Source organism: Gopherus flavomarginatus, chromosome 16 (assembly GCF_025201925.1).
Source record: "Gopherus flavomarginatus isolate rGopFla2 chromosome 16, rGopFla2.mat.asm, whole genome shotgun sequence".
Lineage (NCBI taxonomy): Eukaryota > Metazoa > Chordata > Testudines > Testudinidae > Gopherus > Gopherus flavomarginatus.
Window position 1 is genome coordinate 7,218,654 of NC_066632.1, and position 21,277 is coordinate 7,239,930.

The 21,277-nt window shown below is 58.5% G+C and overlaps 1 protein-coding gene across 20 annotated transcripts in view; it reads right to left on the bottom strand.

Annotated features, from left to right (window-relative positions):
* ADGRE5 (adhesion G protein-coupled receptor E5) overlaps positions 1–21,277 on the bottom strand; it is a 123,574-nt gene that overhangs the window by 77,297 nt on the left and 25,000 nt on the right. For 2 of the 20 annotated variants that reach the window (XM_050925194.1, XM_050925185.1), the window contains 7 exons: positions 20,372–20,563; positions 19,937–20,157; positions 19,466–19,532; positions 19,065–19,156; positions 18,439–18,607; positions 17,286–17,378; positions 14,922–16,936 (listed from right to left, as the gene is read on the bottom strand). The exons of 13 other annotated variants lie outside the window; for them this stretch is intronic. In XM_050925194.1, coding sequence (XP_050781151.1) covers positions 16,901–16,936; positions 17,286–17,378; positions 18,439–18,607; positions 19,065–19,156; positions 19,466–19,532; positions 19,937–20,157; positions 20,372–20,563 — 870 coding nt within the window. In that variant the 3' untranslated portion in view covers positions 14,922–16,900. Of the gene's footprint in view, positions 1–14,921; positions 16,937–17,285; positions 17,379–18,438; positions 18,608–19,064; positions 19,157–19,465; positions 19,533–19,936; positions 20,158–20,371; positions 20,564–21,277 lie in introns of those variants that run through there. 5 more of the 20 variants (XR_007769782.1, XM_050925186.1, XM_050925187.1 and 2 more) reach the window with 5 other exon arrangements.

The following is a 21,277-nucleotide window of genomic DNA, read 5'->3' on the forward strand; positions in this document are numbered from 1 at the left end:
TGCCGGCAGCCCAAGGTGTCCCCTGGGTCAGGGCGCCTCCAAAGCAGCCCGCAGACCAGGGGTCCCGTGGGTCAGGGCGCCGCCGCGGCAGCTGGCAGTTCAGGGTGTCCCCTGGGTCAGGGCGCCGCCAGAGGGGGTGGCAGGCAGCTCTGGTGGAGCTGCCGCAGTGGTGCCTGCGGGCGGTCGGCTGCTCGCGTGGCTCTGGTGGACCTCCCGCAGACACCACTGTGGCAGCTCCACCCGAGTCGCGGAGCACCGGAGCCTCCGCAGGCACCACTGCGGCAGCTGCACTGGAGCTGCGGGACCAGCATGCGGGGTGGCAAAATTGCCGTCCGCCTAGGGCGCTCAAACCCCTAGCACTGGTCCTGGGGAGATGGTGTATCCCACAGCACAGCACCGAGCCCAGTGCCCTCTGTGGAGTCACCCACGCCCCTAGCGCCGCACTGGGGCATTGGGCCAGCAGTGACGGTGAGGGGAGCGCTCCCTAGGGACCCCCACCCTGATCCCTGCTGGACTCCGAGGTCTCCCATCCAAGCCCTGAACTGCGCTTTGCCGGCTTCCCCGGGATGCTAGTGCCAGGTGCCCTTCCCATGACACTTCCCCTCATCTCTGGCTCCGCAGCTCATCCCCCTGCTGCACAGAAGGCCAGAGGCCCTGGTGCTCTTGTCTCTTTCCTCCAGGTGCAGCCGCCCACAGGCATCTGGTGTGGTCACGCTGTGGGAAAGTTGTGGCCCAGGCGGTTCAGAGAGCCCTGCTCACTCGCAGCCTTCTGACCCTGCCGTCCCCGCCTCACTGCAGGACTCTCCTGCACCCCCAGCCACCGGCGAGACCTTCACTCGTCCTGCTCTGCTTTGCCTGCTTGGCAGTGGCACAGGCTGGAGTAGCAGGGGGCAGGGAGCCCTCGGTGCAGGGAACTACCTGGGTGGCAGGACCTGGGTGCATGGGAGGAGGTGACGGCTTGGACCCAGAACCCTAAATTCAGGTCTAGGGGGAGGGAGGGATCTGGGGCCCACAGCCTGAATTCAGGTGGGTGGGTGGGGGGGAGATTCTGGGGCCCGCAGCCCTAATAGCATCTCTGATTGGGGGGATCTGGGGCCAGAGCCCTGAATTCAGCTCTACTGTGGGGGGTCTGGGGTCTGGAGCCCTGAATTCAGCCCTAGTGTGTGGGGGGGTCTGGGGTGCAAAGCCCCTAATTCAACCCTAGTGGGGGGTGGATCTGAGGCCTGGAGCCCTACACTGAGCTCTGGGGCTCCAGTGGCTGTTTGCTGAACTGGTAGTTTGTACCCGCTCCCCAATGCAGCGCACAGACCCGAGAACCCACATCCTGCTGCTTTCCCCTACCTGGTTGGTACAGGATATCCCAGCTCTTGTACCTAGCAACTACCTGCTTCGCCCTACACCCTCCGCCTCCTGCGCCAGGTGCCACCTGCCCAGAGCCAGAGCAACCCAGGGAGCTCTGACACCGCTCAGGTCGCAGGCTCAGCTGGCGTCAGGAGCCAGCCTGGGGCACCAGGGGAATGCTGGGGGGAGTTCTGGGGACAGATGCGCTGGGGGCTGGGTGGTGAATTTACAAACTGCAGACTGTGCAACTCACTGCCAGAAGCGGGGTGGTCAGGGAGAATCACAAAGGACATTAAACCCTATAAACACAAAGATCGCCCACCCGGTGCTGAGATCCAGGTGTGTTGGGGGGGACGGGACGCAGGGGCTGTTTATTCAGGAATCCCTCACCTGGAACTCTGATGCAGACGGCTCTGGGGTGGGGTGTGGGGCTTTTTATACAGGGTTCCCTCACCCAGAGCTGAGATGCAGCTGCCTCGGGGGTGGAGCGCAGGGGCTGTTTAACAGCTACACGGCACAACATAGTAAGACAGGGTGTGAAGCAGAATCCCTTGTTGACTTGCAGTCCAGGTTGAATGGAACTGGCTGGCAGCGCAAAGCCAGGCAGGCACCCCTGAAAATAGCTGTCAAGAGAAACAACAGGATTGACACAGCACATGTGGATTTGTCCAGTAGATGAAGGATTAATGAGGAGACATTCACCCCGCCCTGCTCCCTGCAGCACAGCGTCCCCTAGCGCCATGCTGGGCATTGGCGCCAGCACTGACTAAGAGGCAGGAGCCCCACCCAACCCCGAGTCCCTGCCCTGCTCCCCGCAGCACAGCGCCCCGAGCACTGCTGGGGAATCAGGTTTAACATGGACTCAGCAAGACGACTCCCCCCCCCAATCTCCTCCCCAACAGCCTTTCCAGCAGCACCTGCGGCATCCCATTGACACAAGCTGGGGATCTGGCCCATTGACTCCAGCCGGGGATCTGGCCCATTGACTCCTGCGCAGCGATGCCCATTGACACCAGCCGGGATTTGTCCCATTGACTTCAGCTTGGATCTGGCCCATTGACACCAGTGCAGTGATGCCCATTGACACCGGCTGGGGATCTGGCCCCAGAACCCTTTTGCAGTGACAGGGTAAGGTGCATGTGCCTGTCGAAGGAGAGACACAAACATCTCCAGAGGGCAGCCTGACACTGCCACCTTTCCTCAGCCCCCTCCCTCCCCTGCTCCCTCCCCAGCTCCCTCCCCGTCTGCGTCATGCTAGCATCACCCACACAAGAGCTTTTTCCGCTCTGAGTTTATTTTTTTCTTTTGCTGAGTTGGCGATTTTGCCTGCCTGAGAGGAAACGTGAGAAAGACGCTGGTGGGGGGTGGGGAGCTCAGAAAGCAGACGAAAGGACCCAGGAGTCCTGACTCCTACCTTGCCCCCAGGCTGGCTGGCACGTGTGAGCGCAGTTCTTAATTTAGGGGGGCGCTGGAAGGTGTCAGGAGCTGTTTAGCTCAATGAGGAATTTTCTGGTCTGGCTCTCAGTGATCTGCTGTGACACCTTGCGGGTATGAGCAAGAGCTCGAGTCTGCCTCCTTCTGGACAGAGTCAGAATGGCACCTATGTGCCATATGCCCTATATGGCCCACAGCGAGTTCCCTGTAGCCTAGAGGATCAGGGCTGTTGGTACGGAGGGGTCTGACCTTCACTGCTTCTTTTGTGGCTAACAATGGGGCCCCTGGGCAGCAGCCCCAGTGGGGAAGTGGGGGCATGGAGGCGGGCCAGGGTCCATGTGGGCCAAGCTGCAGGCTGACAAGCTGGTGTGGGATCCGGGATTGGGTTTTCCCCAACTGTTTCCATTCTGTGTCTGGCTAGAGGGCATTCCCCAGCATCCTCTGCTCTGAACCTGACCCTGGACCCACCCCCTGCTCGGGAATTTGGGGGACTGCCCCCTGAGCGAGCAGTGGGGTGATTCCTGGGATGTGGGTGGAGACCTGGGCCTTGATCTAGGGAACAGGGTCCAGATTGGGGTGAGGGGATCCCTGAGAGCCACAACTGCTGGAGTTTCCTCTGCACCACAATGGCTGGAGACCAACGGGGGAGACAGCGCTGAGGGAACGCGGGGGTTGCACAGTGCCTGCACCCTATGGAGGATAACAGCCAACTCAAGCTGCTGGCTGAGGGAGCGACTCCTGTAGCTCAGGGGGTGGAGTGCAGCAGGCATACAGCCCTCAGGGATGCTCTGCTGCTCCCCCACTGCGATGTCATGGCTAGCTGGCCCCGTCCCTCCCCCCCCATAAATATTGTGCAATTTGCTGTAGAGATGCAGGGACCATGGGCTGTGGGAGCGGGAATTGTTTTTCCATCCAGGGAGCCAGCTGGTTTTATTGGAGTGAAGTTCAGTGCTTGGGCTGTGGGGATGGGAGCAGAGAGCAGGCCAAGGCCCCCGCTGGTGGAAATGAGCTGTCTCTCCATCAGGGGCCATGCAGCAGGGCCCCAGCGGGGTTCTCGACAGAGCGCTGTGAGCTGCAGGGGGGTAACATGGAGTTACCCAAGCCAGGGGCCTGGCCCATGGACCGGAAGCGCTGGCCTGTCACAGGCTGTGGGGCTGCGACAGGCAATGGGCCCAGCTGCTGCTCCCAGCTGGGCTGTCCTGGGGTCAGCTCTTGGCTGGGACATTCAGAACTCTCTGGTGCTGCTGTGGCACCTAGGGACACTTCTGGCTGTTTATAGAGGGATGAGTTCTCAGCTGACTGAGATGCAGCCACCTCTGGGGTGGGGCGCAGGGGCTGTTTATACAGGGATCCCTCGCCTGGCACTGAGATGCAGCCACCTCTGGGGTGGGGTACGAGGGCTGTTTATACAGGGATCCCTTGCCCGGAGCTGAGATGTAGCCACCTCTGGGCTGGGGGGCAGGGGCTACTGAACAGCCATGGAGCAACAACACAGAGCAACGTGGAACTGAAGAAAACAAAAAATAGCTCCAGTCGGAGACCACATGGGGAGATTGAGACGGGTCCCAACCCAGCTGAGCTCAGGGAGCGCTCCCTCAGCAGCTTGCAGCAGTAGGTCTCTTAACCACACAGCAGTCCTGGTCACTGGAGGGCAATAGAATTGATCACACAGAGCCAGAACCCTGCTGTGTCTCTCCAGACAGGGGGCAGATGAGAACTGAGATTAGGGCCCCATTGCGCTGGGTGCTGCGCAGACCCCGGCTGAGATCAGGGTCCCCGCTGTGCCAGGTTCTGCACAGACACACAGTCCCTGCCCAAAGAGCTCCCCATTGACCCAGGGACGATAACCTGCAGTGCAGAGGGACTGACCCAGGTCACTCAGGGAAGTCAGTGGCAGAGGCAAGAACTGACCCCAGAGCTCCTGAGTCCCAGCCCATGGTTTGAATTCGTCACCCCACCCCAGTTGGAGCCAAGTTAGCATGGGGATAATCTCTGACCCCAAGGCAGCCATGCAGCCGCCAAGCTGAGCAGGGGCCTGAGTCCCACACCCCCACACTGGGAGGGGGGCAGGGACCCATTGGATGGAAGGGAGGCTGGGGGGAGGGAGGTCTAGTGGTTAGAGTGGGGCTAGACCCCCACCCTCAAAGGACAGAAGGACGTGGCACAGACAGACCTGCCATCCTCTCCCCGTTCGTCCTGCCAGGCCAGTTCCCCACCCTGGACCCCGGCTCCTGCCAGCTGCCCCCACGGGTGCCTCAGGGGAGAGGGAGACGGAAGAAGTGTGGGGGTGGGGGCTGCAGCTGCTAGCTTGGCTGTACCCAGGCCCGGGGGTGTAGCTGATCCATCCCTCCCTTCCTGGCTCACCCTGGCAGGGCCGGTCCTGCTCGCCAGGGTTTGCTGCCATCTCCTGGCCGGCAGACAAAAGGCGGGATGGAGACCCCAAGGTCTTTCACACAGCCCCCCTCCCCCCCCAGCAATCTCTATTCCCCCTACCCCCCAAATTCCCTGGGAGTCTCCCAGTTCCAAACCAGGCCTGATTCTGTTGCAAGTGAGCTGCTGTCTGCAGAGGGCTGGTGCAGTCTCATCTCCCCCTCCCTGGAGCTGGGGATAGAACCCAGGAGTCCTGACTCCCAACCTCCCCCCGCATCCCAAATCTAATCAGTGTTATCAAATTCAGCCTGACTCAGGGGTGGGAATAGGGCACAAGGCCCTGCCACTCTCGGGGTGCTGGCTCTGATACTGACCCAGGACAGGGAATGGGGCCTGGGCCTGACTATGAAATGAGTTTGAGGGGGTCTCAGCTCCAGGGTGTGTGGACGTGGCAGCTGCCCTCATGGTCTGCACAGTGGGGCACCAGGGCTGCCAGGGCCACAGAGATGGGGCTCCCAGAACATGGAGGTGGGGGGAGCTGAGGTGCTGCCAGGCTTCCAGCTCCCAATGGGGCTCAGAAAATCAGAACCAGGCTGAGGCGATGCTGGGCACTGACCCCTGGGGACCACGTTCGTTCGCATCCACAGTGATGGGGCCACCCTGTGCCCTGAGTCCCCCATCCCCCCGCAGCTGTCTGTCTGGGTGGGTGCGACTGAGGTGTGGGTGTGCACAGTGCCCCCTGGTGCTGGAAATAGCCAGGCCTCCCCGGTGGTGACCATAAAGGTGGATTCTGCCTTGGGGCTGATGGACCCTGACCCAACCTAGCTGTTCTCTGGCTCAGCAGCATCCTGGGACCACCACTAGGGGCTCCCTAGATGCTGGGCTGACACAGAAGAGGCTAATGAACAGAGAATGGGGTAGGGAAGAAATAGCCCTAAACAGCTGATCACGCACCCCTGAGCCCCCTGGCATCACCCCACCCCCTCAAGCATCCCCTCCCCAGCCCCTGGCATCACCCCCCACTCCCTGGCACCTTCCCCTGGCACCATCGCTGCCCCCAGGCTTTCATTGCCCTGCCTGCTGTGCCATTCGACCCACCCGCCCTGCCTGCCACGTCCACCGGAACAAAACCACCCAGCTCTCAGCCCCTTGGTTCCAAGAACTCTTGTTTCCTTTATTGTTTGAATTTCTCGTTTGTAACTCAACAATAGTTGCCATTTTTTTTACATGATCTGCATCGTCGTTATTGTTATAATTCTTTTTGTCTTTTGTTCTATTTAATGCACTTGACCCAAAATTGGTTTGGCATATTGAACAGAGGAAGGAAGGAGCAACGGAATTCCAAGTGAGAGAGAGGCCATGGAAGGCCCGTCCCAAGACCCAGCAGGCAGGAGGGCAGGCACCCACGGGCAGCCCCGGTAACACGTGGTGGCATTGGGCCAACAAGGGGTGTGATGGGAAAAGGGAGGAGCTAAACCCATAGGGCCTGGCAGAGGAAGCACCCGCTAATGAGGACAACAACCTTCTACTAGTTCCCAACTGGGAGAGCTGCATGCTCAGCTCAAGGAGTGGGGGCGGGTTGGGTGCCTGAAGGGCCCCAGGTGGTCCCCATGGGTGGCTGGCCATGTGGTGTAACTAAGGGGTCCCCCTATCCCCACTTGTGCCATCTCCTGGTGAGGGAAGGGCTCAGAGACACCTTGTCCATGGGCAATGGGCAGCAGAGGGGCAACAGCATCTCCCTCATCCTCTGCTGCTATGCAGTGGTGCCTGCACCACCACCCCTTACTGGCTGGGTGCAGAATTTGCACAGGTAGCTTTGGATTGTGGGTTCTAATCCCCCTCATGGGGCTGTGGACTCTGTGGGGCTGCAGCTGCTCCATCCCAACTTGGCCCATGACCCCATGGGAAATGGAGTCACCAAATTAGCACATCTTCCTAGCCATTGGCTAACAGCTAGCCAATCACAGAGGAGATCTCTCATGGGCAGGGGGAGGCACAGGCTTTTCATTGGTGGGCGGAGCTGGAGTTGGAAGTTGATTGGAGAGCTTGAAGCTCTGTCTTCCCAATGCATAAAGGCGTTTGAGGGGGTGGACTGACTGGGGTGGGGATCATGGCTGCCTTGGGGCGGGGGAGGGCTCATTCAGTGGTGTGGATGGCAGCAGGATTTTGCGGCTCTCTGGCTTCAGTTGCAGCTGGGGGCTGGGAACGGGTTTGGCGTATGGGTCAGAGGGGGGCAGCCAGGATGGGTTGGGGGATGAGGGAAGGGCCCCTTCCCCGACTTTAAAGGCTCTGGAGCTGGGAGTTTTCCCAGGCCCTCAGCATAACACTGGTCCCAAAGAGAGGGGGGCAGGCTGAGCTGGGAGAGCAGGGCTCTCCATGGCTGGGAACCAGTTTACCAGGAAGAGAGGGGGAGCAAGAGTGGAGGAGCCCTCTGAATTGGGGCAAGAGATTGCCTCGACGGTGAGTGTCCTACCAGGACCTACCACCCATGAAATAAGAGGCTGGCAGGCATGGGAGCCAATGGGGGAGATGGGCGGAGGGGCTTAAAGGGAGGTCACCCCCAGAAATCAAGCCTCTGATACACTGTACTCTCACCCCCGATCCCACTCTCAGAATGGCTAATTCCCCCCGCCCCAGATAAATGAAAAGAGCCATGTACAAAGAGAGTGAGCAACATTCAATACATCTGACCACAGGCAGGGTCCCCCTGACCCCCCACTGACAGACACCCCTTTGCCCTCCCTCAGATCAGAGCTGGCTTGTCAGTCAGCGAGGTGGTGGTGGGGGGGGGCTGTTGGGTCCAAGCCCAGACCATGCTGCCATCACCACTGCAATTAAGACCAGAGACCTTCACCCCAAAACCTGCCCCCCAAACCCCAGGAACAGATACATGCTGCTGAGGGTCAGCAGGAGGCTGTTAGAGCCGCTGCCAGCCACCAGGGGGCAACACGGTCAAATGCACTGAGCCGGGGAGATGCATTGAAAGGAGGGTCCCTGCCAAGGCCCTACCCAGAGATGGGGAGCTGGGGCCAACCCCCAGGTGCAGCCAAGTGACAAGGGTCCCGCAGACGTCAGCAAAATGTTAAGAAATGGAGGAGGGGCACCGGTGCCAGATCAGCTCAAGGGCCTGGATAGGAAGCCATGTTAGAGCCACTCTGGGAGAAAACACAACTGCACCCCCCCTGTTGTACTCCATTAACCCCCCAAGACACAACTGCACCTCCCTGCGATACCCCAGGAACCGCCCCCCCCAATACATGACTGCACCCCCCCTGAAATACGCCAGGAACCGCCCTCATGAGACATGACTGCACCTCCCTGTTGTACCCCAGGAATCTGCCCCCCTGAGACACGACTGCACTCCCCTGTTGTACCCCAGGAACCTGCCCCCCGAGACATGACTGCACCCCCTGTGATACCCCAGCCCTGGGAACCCCCCACACTGTGACTTTGGCCCTAAGGTCTCTTTGGCCAGAGCACGTTAGGAGCCATCACTGCACTATCTGGGCTCCTGCCTCGCAGAGGAAACCCACCAATAGCTTTCCACTCGCTTTGCTGGGGCGAGACAGAGCGCTGCTGCCACGCATGGCGCAGGGCATGGCTACGAGTGCCAATGGGCACATGCCATTCCCACATGCTCACAGTGGGCACAGGGGGTAAAGGCTGCACTAAGTGCAAGGCGATGAACATGCGGGATTACGCGCTAATCCAGCTACAGCTCATGGGGCTCAGGCCAATGGGACCCAGCCCAGCTGGGCTTCTGGGGGGCTCGTTTGGGCCATGCCAGGCTCTACCCACCCTCGTGATAGCCTGCCAACCCGGGAGCCCCCCTCCTCGAGCACTGTTGGTTCCCACCAGGGCTTGCCGGAGGCAGCCAGCCCCTCGCTCTGCCGGGTATGTCTTTGGTTTTGGGGTGGGGGTGGGGCTAGGCCATCAAACAGCTGCACCTCAGATGCAGAAACTTTCAGGTGGCACCAGCCACAGGCGAGACGGGAGGGCATAAGGCTGGTTTGTTTGCCAGGTTGTGAGCAGAGGAATTTCCAACTCCCCCAGAATAGCAGGTGCAGAATTGACCTCTCCCTCCAAACGGATCTGGGTGCTAAGCCCCATGTGAGTAACAGCCCATGCAACCAAATCCATCCATGACATGGATGCAAGCCCTGGTTGGACAGCTGCTCCCGGGGAGGCGTCACGAGGCAGCTATCCCAACCACCAATTGCCCTGCAAAGATTTCATAGGCGCAAAAGTCATGCAGCTCCAATCGCCCCCACACTCAGCTTTCAAATAGCCTCCAAATGCAACACCCAGCAAGAGAACAAACCTGCTGCTTAAATGTCTCCCAGCGTCCTGAAAAACCCACCGTCCAGCAGGGCTGAGCCCGACTCAGCTAACGAACTCATTGCACTTGTGACGGGGAGGGTGAAATGCAGGCTCCTGGAGCAGAGTGGGAGATGGGGATTGGAGACCAGACCCCAGCCCAGCTCCCATCAGGGGATTGATGGGCAGTTCCTATTGGGGGGTGGCTGGGAATGGCTCCCCTCAGTGCGATGGGAGCTGGAGCTATTCCCATGCCAAGGCTAGAACAGGCAGGAGAAGCTGTGCTGTGTTATCCCAGAGGTGCAAAAGGAATTGTGCAGCTGACACCCCTATTCTACTCTCTTGGCTCAGGCTCTGCTGAGCTCAGGGCCTGGGGTGGACATTGGAGAAAAGGAGGAGGCTGAGGGGGGAATGAGGGGGTAAGTCATTGGTTGTTGAATAAAACACTCCAATATCCTAGAGTAACAGACCTGGATGCTGCATTGACTCTGGTGCAAGCCGCAGTGTTCAGGGGGAACTTGGGGGTGGGGTCTGTGGCCTGGCATACAGCTTCAATGGAGCCACTGAAGCAGCCCTCAGTATCCCAGAAGGCTTTGCAGGCCAGTTTCTCTGGATGCCTCAGCTGTCCTACTGGGCACTTGATTTGGCGGGGAGCTGCCAGCCATCCTGCCTGTGGGTTTTGCTCCGGCGAGGTGAGATGGTGGCTGCACTGAAACGCCTGAGTTTCACGGGCACTCAGCTCTCAGCAATGACCCTGGTGGTCGAGGGCTGGTTGCTCTGCATGGGGCAGGGGAATGACACTAGTGGGTGGTCCATCTACCCCCACCAAGGGCTAGAGCTGGAAAAAGCTTTTCAGGGGCCTATCCAGCCCTTTGCTGGTCTTGTGTCTGGCCAGAGACCACAGGCCAGGGCAACACTGTAAATATCACCCACTTGTCACCTACACCCTACTGTTCACCCAGGGCCTTTGCTGGTCACTGGGAATGGGAGCTTGAGTTTCCCAAGCTCCTTGGGTTCCATCCACAGTGGGGTGTCAATAAACATAGCTACATGGACACCAGCAGAGCAACATCCATTTATATCAGCTAGGGATCCTGCCTCTTATGTATCCACCCTTTTATCCAACGTTTAAGTCACTACATCCATGCCGAAGAAGCCCAGGACTGTTTTGAACCCTCCCATGATCTCTCATACACTCTCCAGTAGTTCCACAGGCTGGGAGAAAAGGAACCAGAAAGCGAAACCCTTCCACACTCCATGAATCTGAACCACACGCCCACCTGGCCCTTCAACTCGACCCCGTCAAATGCCTTCCAGCCCAAAGGGATGCAAGTAAATAATCATAGACTTAAAAACTCCCGACACCCAACAGCCTTGGCCAGAAAAAAAGCAAAATAAACCCCAATGTTCCTAACCTACAGTTACAGCATCTTTGGGTCTTACAGTAAATTTTTTTTACCCACAATTCCACAGTGGCAGTGAGTGAGAAAATGACCGATCCATGTCATCCATGTATGAAAAAAGGACCTTATCCAGCAGGAAAAGGGAATGTTGAGAAAGTCACAGAAATAATGCATTATATGTATATATTACCTAAAAATTGTGCCCCAAACAGTTCTTTTTTTCATGTTGATTGTAAAAATCTGCTCTTAGTCTTTGCGATCCCATCCTCTGTCTTCATCAAAAGGGGGGTGGGGTCTCCTTGTTCCCTTCACCTGCCTCCCGCAACAGTCAATGGGGCTGGAGCAGAGCTCAGTATATATCTATATATCTATAGATATATATTTTAATTCCAGGACACAAACTGTTCCCTGGGTCTGTGGTTGATTGGTTGTATTTTTTTTTAACCTCCTGTTTCATTTTTCAAGGGATTCCTCAATTCCCCTTTTTGTTGTTTGTCTGAAATTTCATATTTACAGCATTTCAATCTGTATCCCCACCCACCTCCCCCGAATTAACCCTCCACCCCACCCTAAGCCCCCCCCCGGTCCCGACGAAATGACGTATTCATGTGATATTGGCTCCCATGGTCTCTCTCAAGAAGAAGAGGGCGAGAGAATTCAGAGTTGTGCTTGAAAAGGGAGAAATTTTGTTTTTTATTGTTTTGTCCTTTGAAAGAAAGAAAAAAAATTGCCATTTGGGTTTCTGTTGTTCTTTTGCTCAAAGATGATCCGACTGATTTTTTTTTGGGGGGGGGAATGGTTCAATTGTCAAATTGCTCCCCCAAAAAATCCTCCCTACCCTCGTCTTGACAACTGGGTTCAGAAAGCAGCTCCCACAAGGCACCTGGCTTCTGCATGTCTTCAGAGGAGGAAATAAAAGCAGAGCTGGAAAACGCAGAAGGGGCGAGAGCTACAGGAGTTTCCGCGCTTCCCACAGAGCCATAGGAAAATGACGTGTGCGTGTCTTGACAGACTGGCATGAGCAGACCAGGGCCTAGCGGCTTTGTCAGGTTTAGAAGCCTGGTCTGAAGTTTGCTCAATTGGGGCCGTGACCGCTTCAGGCCTAATGGAGGGTCCTCCCAAGGCTTTTTTCAAGCGAGTGGGGAATGGGAGTGCTGCCGGGGTGGACGTCTTTGGGTCCCGGGAGATCGTCGGTCCCGAGGGGGACATGGGAACTTTTGCAGTGCCATGGCCGGTACCGTTGGGGGAGCACTGTGTACCAAGGCGCTTGGTCCTGCGTCCAAGATGCAGTGTGGACTCCATGAGGAGCTGCTTGAGGTGGATTTCCCTCTCTTTCCTTGTTTGGGGCTTGAACGCTTTGCAGATCTTACACTTGTCAGCCCGATGGGCCTCCCCCAGATACCTAAGTCAGGAGTCGTGGGGATCGCCCATGGGCATGGGCTTGTTACAAGAACTGCAGGGTTTGAAACCCTGGGACAGCATGCCCCAAGGGCAGTAGTTGAAGGGCAGAACTGCCCCCAGCTACTAAACTACACTTAACACTAAGATAACTATAAACGATTAAATAACAAAGGTAACTACCAAGATATAAGAAAGCTAGGGATTAGTGGAGCACTTGATAAGCAAGAGACCAGTGTTCCAACAACAATCACTGGTGGCAAGAAGGAACTGAAGTGGGGGTCGGGCTGGCAGGGTCTTATATAGATCGCCATTTTGGCGCCACTCCAGGTGCCTCCCCAGCTGGCCCAACGAGTAACTGCTAGGAAAAAAGTTTCTGATATCCGTGCATGCAGCACGCACACACACCTAACTGGAATTGATATGAGCAATACATCTCAAAGAAGAATCATTACAGCTGGGGGAGCTGGGGGGAGGCAGGTCCAGGCCCCACGCTGTGGGTGTCTCTCCCAGCACCCGCCCACATCCCTTCTGCATTAGCATGGCCAGTGTGTCCGTTGAACCCCGATGTGTGTTTTATATATATATATATATATACACACACACACACACACGTCTCCAGTCAGGATCCGAGCCGGGGTTCCTCTGCCAGCACAGAAGGTTGTTATCGAGCCGGGGGGAGCCTGGTAGGACGAGCTGGAGCAGGACGCGGGACCTTTCTGCCTGAACCTGTGAGCTCCAGCTGCGGGGACCCTCTGGGCCAGGGGTCGGCAAGCTATCAGAAGTGCTGTGCCGAGTCTTCATTTATTCATTCTAATTTAAGGTTTTGCGTGCCGGTAATACATTTTAACGTCTTTAGAAGGTCTCTCTCTATAAGTCTAGAATATATAACTAAACTATTGTTGTATGTAAAGTAAATAAGGTTTTTAAAATCTTTAAAAAGCTTCATTTAAAATTAAAATGTAGAGCCCACCCCGGACCGGTGGCCAGGACCTGGGCTATGCAAATGCCACTGAAAATGAGCTCGCGTGCCGCCTTCGGCACACGTACCATAGGTTGCCTATCCCTGCTCTGGGCTCATCCTCATGCCCTTGGCAGTCCTAGACCTTTCCGAGCTCTCAGCCCCACCTGCCCCCTGCGCTGCCCCAGAGGGGCTCCCATCCAACCTGCCTAGTGCACTGCCCAGTTCCTGCCAGCCAGGGGCAGCAGAGAGACAGGGATTCATGCCTGGGGGAAGAGGAGAGATGTTCCTGCCTTTGCCATCCCCTACCTGCCCCGAGGCCAGTGCTGGGGATGGCCTGTACCTGATGGCAGCCAGCCAGCGCTGGTTCCTCTGAGCCAGGGGTAGGGGGGTGGTTCCAGAGTGTTTGCACCTGCTCTGAAATTTGTCCCACGCCCACTCCCATCTCAACCACCTGGTGCCACCCTCGGTCTATCTTTGCTGCCCAGCTTCCCAGGGCCTGGGGTAAACCCAGGTCCAGAGCTAGGGGTAAATCCAGGCCAATGCTCTGAGAGTCGAGGGAGAGCTGCACTGGGTGATGCAATCAGAGTGTGTGTGCATGGGTACATATATGTGCTCCCGTGTATGCCTGTTCCGATGTGTGTGCATGGGCATGCATAGGGGTAGTGTTCCGGTGGGTGCATCTGTGTTTGCCTGTTGGCGTGTGTGTGCATGTTCCATTCATGCATGTTTACATACATGTGCAGGGTCTCCTGTGTTCTGCGCATGCACATCTGAGTATGCGTGTGCAGTTGTGTGCATTGCCCTCTTGTGGCACAGGCCCCGGACGGATAAAGGATCGACAGCTGGTGCAAACCAGCAGAGTTGCTTTTTAGCATGGGTGCTGGGGGCGGTTGGGCCATGCTACTACTCAAGGTTGGGGGCTCTAGCCCCAGCTGTGTGATCTGACCCCGTTCCTGTCCCACTCTGGGTGATCACAGACTCCTCTCTGAGACTTAACAGGTTCAGTCGGGCTGGCCCCACGGCCCAGGCTGGGGGTGGTGAGATGGGATGGATGGAGGGCTCCTGGCGGGAGGAGGAGGAGGAGAAACACATTGTTAAAGATGGGGTGAGGGGGGTTAGCTGGTTTCTATCCCTCCTGGGTGCACAGGGGATGGGAGTGGGCTGTCCACAGTCTGAGGCAGCCGGGGCCGAAATGGACAAGGAAGCAATCAACTTAAAACAAACAAAAAAAAGCCACATCAGGAAAGTTTTTAACACCGGAGAACCATGGGATCCTTGTTGGACCTGTGGGAAAAAAGCATGTTTAGCCCCCCAGCAAAAATAAATATAGATCTGCCCCCGCCCCCCGTCCCCCCAGTGCACTTGGAAATACAAAATAAGCTGAGAGAAAGAGAGAAAAAACGTGGATTGGAAAGAATCAAGCCTGGCCTTTTTTTTTTTTTTTGCTGTTGTCTCTTGAGCAATTATCAATTTGTTAATTTACTGGCTTCCTACTGCTTTCTCTGACAGCCCCAATGCTCTTTAGAAAAATCTCGTTTTCTCCCTGCCGTTCCTGGTACTTACGTTAAACTAGAAACCTCCACAAAGGCCGAGATGGTCAAATTATATATCTATATATCTATATATATATCTATAAAAAATCAATTGCATCCCCACCCCTTCTGGCAATAACAGATCGAGTTAAAGACCATGAGTGCAGCTTTTCCTTAATTTAATTTCGTTTAACAGGCAGGAAAAAAATAAGAATCCCAAACCCAGGATTTATCAGAAGAACAGAAATAAAGGAACGAAAAAAGAATAAAGAGAAATAACATAAAATTCCATATTAAAGTGGTTAGTAAAAATAAACTAAAATCAAACAAACGTATCCAACAGATTACTATTGCTAGTATTAAAAAGCTGGTTTATATATGTGTGTGTGTAGACCAGGGGTAGGCAACCTATGACACGTGTGCCGAAGGCAGCACACAAGCTGATTTTCAGTGGCACTCATACTGCCCGGGTCCTGGCACTGGTCTGGGGAAATCTGCATTTTAATTTAATTTTAAATGAAGCTTCTTAAACATTTTAAAAACCTTAATTTACTTTACATACAACAATGGTTTAGTTATATATTACAGACTTATAGAAAGAGACCTTCTAAGAACGTTAAAATGTATCACAGGCACGCAAAACCTTAAATCAGAGTGAATAAATGAAGACTTGGCACACCACTTCTGAAAGGTTGCTGACCCCTGCTGTAGACAGAAATATATATATAAACAAATCACGGTTGTGTTTTTTAATTGTGCATTGTCTCGTTAGCAGAGCACTCCAGGGGTTAACAGAGAAGATAAGCCGGGAGGAATGAGACGAAGTCAAAGAAAATGAAAGTGGGCACTTTAAACGGAACTGTTACTAAAAGAACCCAAGAGGTTTAGGAGCGCCTGCTTGGGGTGTGGGAAAGAATTTTGAATCGGCACCCTGGTAAAGCAGGTGCTTAACTCTAATGTTTGAAGTCTCCTTGTGTACTAATGATCAGTAATAATAACTAATACTATTATTAATGAAATAACTTTCAGTGGATGTGTGGAGGGGAACCTCAGGCAGGAACAGGGAGGTTATTTTACTCTGTATCTGGCACTGGTCTGAGTGCCGCTTAACTAGTGCCCAGTTCTGGTGTCCCCACTTCCAGACAGATGCTGATAAATTGGAGAGAGGCCAGAAGGCCCGTGAGGATTCGCAAACCTGCCCTCTAGTGACAGACTCCAGGAGCTCAAGTGGATTAGCAGAGAGACAGGGAAGGGGTGACTTGGTCAGTCTATAGCGACTTTGATAATGGGCTCTTCGAAACCGTCACACTGGAAATTGGCAAGGAGGGTAAATTAACCAGAGGAACAGCTTCCCGGGGCGTGGTGGATTCTCAGCCCTGGCCCTTTCCAAATGGAGTCGGGATGTTCTGCTCTCAATGGAGAGGGAGAGAGGGCAGGGGCCTGCTCTGCAGCTGGCTGGACTCAGAGGATCACCGTGGGCCCAGGTGCCCTTAGAATGTGTCATCTGGAGGGGTAGAGCAGCGGGGGCTGGGAGTCAGGACTCCTGGGTTCTCTCCAGCCACCACACATGTGGCTCCTCAAAGCAGCTGTTTTTGTCACAAAACTTAATATTTTAATAACTTTAAAAAGATCATTTAAAAAAAAAGTGCCACCAGTGAGACACAGACAGCCGAGCCCTGGGGGCCGTCGCAGGCTGGGGCCGCTTGCCTCCTTCAGCTCAGGCCGCGTCGTACCGTCATGGAAGCCAAGGGCAGTGGCTGATGCTGCAGTGCCTGGGGGGAGGGGAGGGGTCCTCGGGGGGGCGGGTTCATCACTGCTGGCTGGATTCATCTCCACTGCCCGCACTCAGCCTGGCCCAGCATCGCACCGCAGCCGGGGCCAGGGACCCGTTCGTACCGAAGGGAAAGGTGCCCCCTGTGGCCAGAGTACGTGGTGTCGGAGCCGAGCGGCTGCCCTGCTGGCCGTTGCTATGGCTGGTGATGCTGGCAGCGCGCAGACCTGGGGCTGGTGAGAGCCCAGCAGGTGGGGGCAGCTGGGCAGCATAATGGTTCCACTGGGCAACCCTTGAAGCATCTGGCAGGGGGCCGGGTTTTCTCATGTGCAAAGCTGCGGTGTCCAGAAATGGGCTGAGTGCAAGAGTGCTACCACTCTGACTCCTGTGACCGCTGGAGCCCCTGCTGGAAAAGGAGGGGGGGGGGGTTAGAGCAGGAGTCGACCCCCCACTGTCCCCTCCCCCCAGGCTGGTCACTAGTGGCCCTAAGGCCACATGGTGAGTCAAAATGACACATGGGGTCCTGGCTCTCAGCCCCTCTCAGAGCTGGGGACAGACCCCAGGGGTCCCAGTCCCTCTGTCTGGCTTCTAATTCCTTTTCAGCCCAGCTCTGCCTCATTTCTAACCCCCCCACCCCCCAACACTTGCTGGGTGGGGTTTGGCTGTGGGGGCTGGAGCAGGAGGGAAAGGGGGAGCGGGGAAGGGCTGCAGGGCAGAAGGCTCCTGCACTGTTGTGGAGCCCGGTTCCCCCTTACCCGTGTGATGGTGATTGAGCTGGAGAACTCGGAGGATTTGGCCGCTCTCTTGAGGCCGCCGCAGCTCAGCCACCTGCGGTACTCATCCCTCACCTGGCAGGAGAGAGGAGAGGGCTGGTCACCCCATGGCGCAGGGGAGCTTGCGGGGGTGGGGACTCAGCTGTAGGGAGACAAGGGCCCAGAACTGGCCGCGCAGGGGGGAGCTCTCAGCTATGCCAGCCCCAGCCCCTCCCAGCAGAGGGCACTGGGGGCAGCCCCTAGTGGCAGGGCTGTGGGGCAGGGGGTGAGTGCCGGCTGTGGAAGGAGCTTCAGGGGGGCCTATGTGAAGCAGAGGTAAGTGCTGGCTCTGGGGCTGCCGGGGGTGGGGGGCACTGAGGGGTGGGGGCTGAGCGCTGGCTGTAGCGGTGCCGGGGGGGGCGGCCGCTGTGGGGTGGGAGCTGAGTGCCGGCTGGGGGAAGCCTGGGGTGTGTGGCTTGGGGATGGTGCTGTGGAGCAGGGGGTGAGCGCTGGCTGTAGGGGTGCCTGGGGGTGCTATGGGGTGGGGGTTGAGCACCAGCGGTGGGGGTGTGCCCAGGGAAGGGGAGATGCTGTGGAGCAGGGGTGAGCGCTGGCTGTGGAGGGGCCTGGTGGGAGGCACTGTGGGGCAGGGGGTTGAGCGCTGGCAGTGAGGGTGCTCGGGGGGGGGCGCTGTGGGGTGGGCATTGAGCACCAGCTGTGGGGGCGCTCTGGGGCAGGGGTTGAGCGCTGGCTGTGGGAGCACCGGGAGGGGGGGCTGTGGGGCAGGGGTTGAGCGCTGGCTGGGGGCGGGATGCTGTCGGGTGGGGGTTGAGCACTGGCCAGGAGGGCGCTGGGGGGGGCTGTGGGGCAGGGGTTGAGCGCTGGCTGGGGGCTGGATGCTGTCGGGTGGGGGTTGAGCACTGGCCAGCAGGGCGCCGGGGGGGGCTGTGGGGCAGGGGTTGAGCGCTGGCTGGGGGCGGGATGCTGTCGGGTGGGGGTTGAGCACTGGCCAGGAGGGCGCTGGGGGGGGCTGTGGGGCAGGGGTGGAGCGCTGGCTGGGGGCGGGATGCTGTCGGGCGGGGGTTGAGCACTGGCCAGGAGGGCGCCGGGGGGGGCTGTGGGGCCGGGGTGGAGCGCCGCCTCGGGGGGGACTGGCCTGTTTCTTGAGCAGACAGTGCAGCAGGAAGATGAAGAGCCCCTGCAGGCTGTTGAGGATGGTGAAGATGTAGGAGGCGACCAGGCTGCGCTGGTTGAACTGGAACATGCCGAAGATCCAGGTGGTGCCCAGGACGCAGAGCTGGGCGATGGCCGTGATGGTGAGCACCCTGCGGGGGAGGGGAACCAGTCACATGGCCCCGCCCCTCCACCACGGCCCACCTCCCCTCCTGCCTTGGGGCCCCGCCCCTGAGCCACAACTCCCCTCCCCCCCTTGGGGCCCCGCCCCACAGTCACAGCCCACCTCCCCTCCCTCCTCAGGGCCCCACCCTTGAAGGGTTGCCCCACCTCCCCTCTCTCCTAGGGCCCCGCCCCTCGAGTCTGAACCCCCCCCCCGCATGTGACTGACATCTGCACACAGCCCCACCTCCCCAGACTCTGCCCCCCAGCCAGTCAGGGTGGGGGAAAATGTCACTCAAATGGGGCTCCCTCCCCCCCGTCTCCCCTCCGCCCACACATGGGGGGATGACATCTCGCTACTCATGTGCCCCCCAGCTCCCCCTCCCCCGACAGGGGGCAGCAGGGCAGGGCCAGGGTCTCTGCTGCCCCGGGGGCCACGCCCGGTACCTGAGCTTCTTCAGCTGGCTCATGTCGGGGTTGATGTCAGCGAATTTCAGCGACAGCTTCCAGACGGTGACCACGAAGATCACGGCGTTGACCTGCCGGGGGCAGGGGAGAGGCGGGTTGGGAGGGGGGCAACTGTGTCCCGGGGGTGGGGGCTATGGGATTTGCCAGCTGTGCAGCCCCTAGGGCAACCCCTTGCCTGGGCTAGGGGTGCCCCATTCCCCATAGTGACACTGCTCTATCCCTGGAGGCTGGAGACTTGGGGGGCAGCGAGGGGCCCAGCTGCCCCGGAGCGGGGGCTGGGTGGCAGGGGAAAGAAGCGAGGGCAGCTGACAGCCAGGCCCTCAGGGGCTGGCTAGGGGGCCAGGAGCCTGGCATGGGGCTGGGCTGGGGGAGGGAGTTACCGCGATGATGATGCAGACAGGCGCCAGGAAGCTCCAAATGAATTGCTTCTCCAGCGAGAGCCAGCAGCTGTGGGGGGAGGGACAGACACGGGTCAGTCACTCACCTTCCAGCAGGGGGCACTGCAGGGTGGGGTCTGTCCCCCCCTACTGGCAGAGTGAGGGATGGAGACTTGCCAGCCCCCCCCCCCGCTCCCCCTTCATGGCCAGGAGCTTCCTTGTGTTGTACAAGTGTCCTGGACTGGGGCCCTGAGCAGAAGGTGCCCTTGGCCCAAGTGGCAGGAGGATGCCCCCCAAAGGGGCCTCACCCACCCCAAGGGGTCCCACCCCTCCCCTCCCCTGGTGGGCCCGATGGCAGCGGCCACCCTGCTGAGCTGCTCCTGTCCCAGTGTGCTGCCTGGGCATGGGGCCCTGTTCCCCTCGAGCCCCTGGCTGCAAGCACTGGGCCTGCCCACCCCCGGGCCGGTGACTCACTGGCGTGCCGTGCCGTAGCCCTGGCTGTAGGTGGCGGCTGAGATGCCCACGATGAGGGCCGGCACGCCGTAGCCCAGCAGGAACATGTAGCGGCGCCTGAGGCCGTGGGGGGTGAAGACCTGAACCACCAGCAGGTAGAGCTCGGCGCCCTCCAGGCACATCCAGCAGAAAGCGGCCAGGAAGAAATAGTGCAGGAGCCCGGCCACCACACCGCACACCACCTGCAGCCAACGGGACGTGGGACGTCAGGGCCGGGCTCCCGGCTCCTCCAGCCTCAGCCCCTGGCAGCAGGGGGCGCAGTGGGGAGTGGGGCAGGAGCACTGGCTGGTGGGGCGCTCCCAGCGGGGGGCACTGCAGGGAGCAGGGCCCGAGGCTGGCTGGGGGGTTGTTGCGGGGCTAAGGGCACGAGGCTGGCGGGGGGGGAGAGCCGGGTACCCTGTTGCCGGTGCTGGAGGTGCCGGTGAGGAAGACGCTGTAGGCGATGAAGAGCGCCAGGCAGAGGTGCAGGTGGATGGTGGTGCGGGGGCCCTTGAGGGCGCGGCAGAAGAGGAAGGTGACGATGGCCAGCAGCAGGCACAGCAGTGAGATCACCAGCCCCACCTTGGTGATGACGTCCAGGGTCCAGTCCTGTGCCAGGGGTGGTGTGGGGTGAGGGGGTTAGTCAGGGTCCCCCTCCCCTCCCCAAGGCAGCAGCCAGGCAGGGATTTAGGGTACAGCTGGACTAGCCTGTCGGCCTCGCTCTGCACAGCGGCTGGGAGAGCCCCCTAGTGGTGACACCGGCAGCCTGCGGGAACCAGTGTCTGGCTGGGTCCAGCCGCCCAGATGGATTCAATGCTGCCCAGCCTGCCCCCCCTCCCCCCCAGGGGCTGACCCACAGCCCCAGGGCCATGGGAAGCCGAGGGGGCTTTGGGTCACCACCAACCAAGGGGAAGTCCCTGGCACCGATCCCTGCAGGACGGGGGACCCAGACAGTGCGAGGGGCTGGGGCTGTTCCCCTGTAGCAGAGAGCAGAGCGCCCCTGCCTGGTGGGAGGAAGCCTCTGCCCGGGAGGGAGCTGCTTTTAGACCAGATGGATGCGCTTGTGGCTACAGTGCTGCAGCTCAGGACTCCTGGGTTCTACCAGCTCTGGGAGGGGAGCAGGGTCTAGGGGTCAGAGCAGGAGGGCTGGGGGTCAGGACTCCTGGCTTCAAATCCCAGCTCTGATGCAACCTCCCCATGTCTCCATGAGTGAGGCATTTAACCCCTCCCTGCCTCTGTGTGATGGGGATGGGGATGGGGACTGCTCCCTGCCCTGCAATGCAATGGGGTGAGCCCCCTGCCCCTGCTGCCCCACAGCTTCCC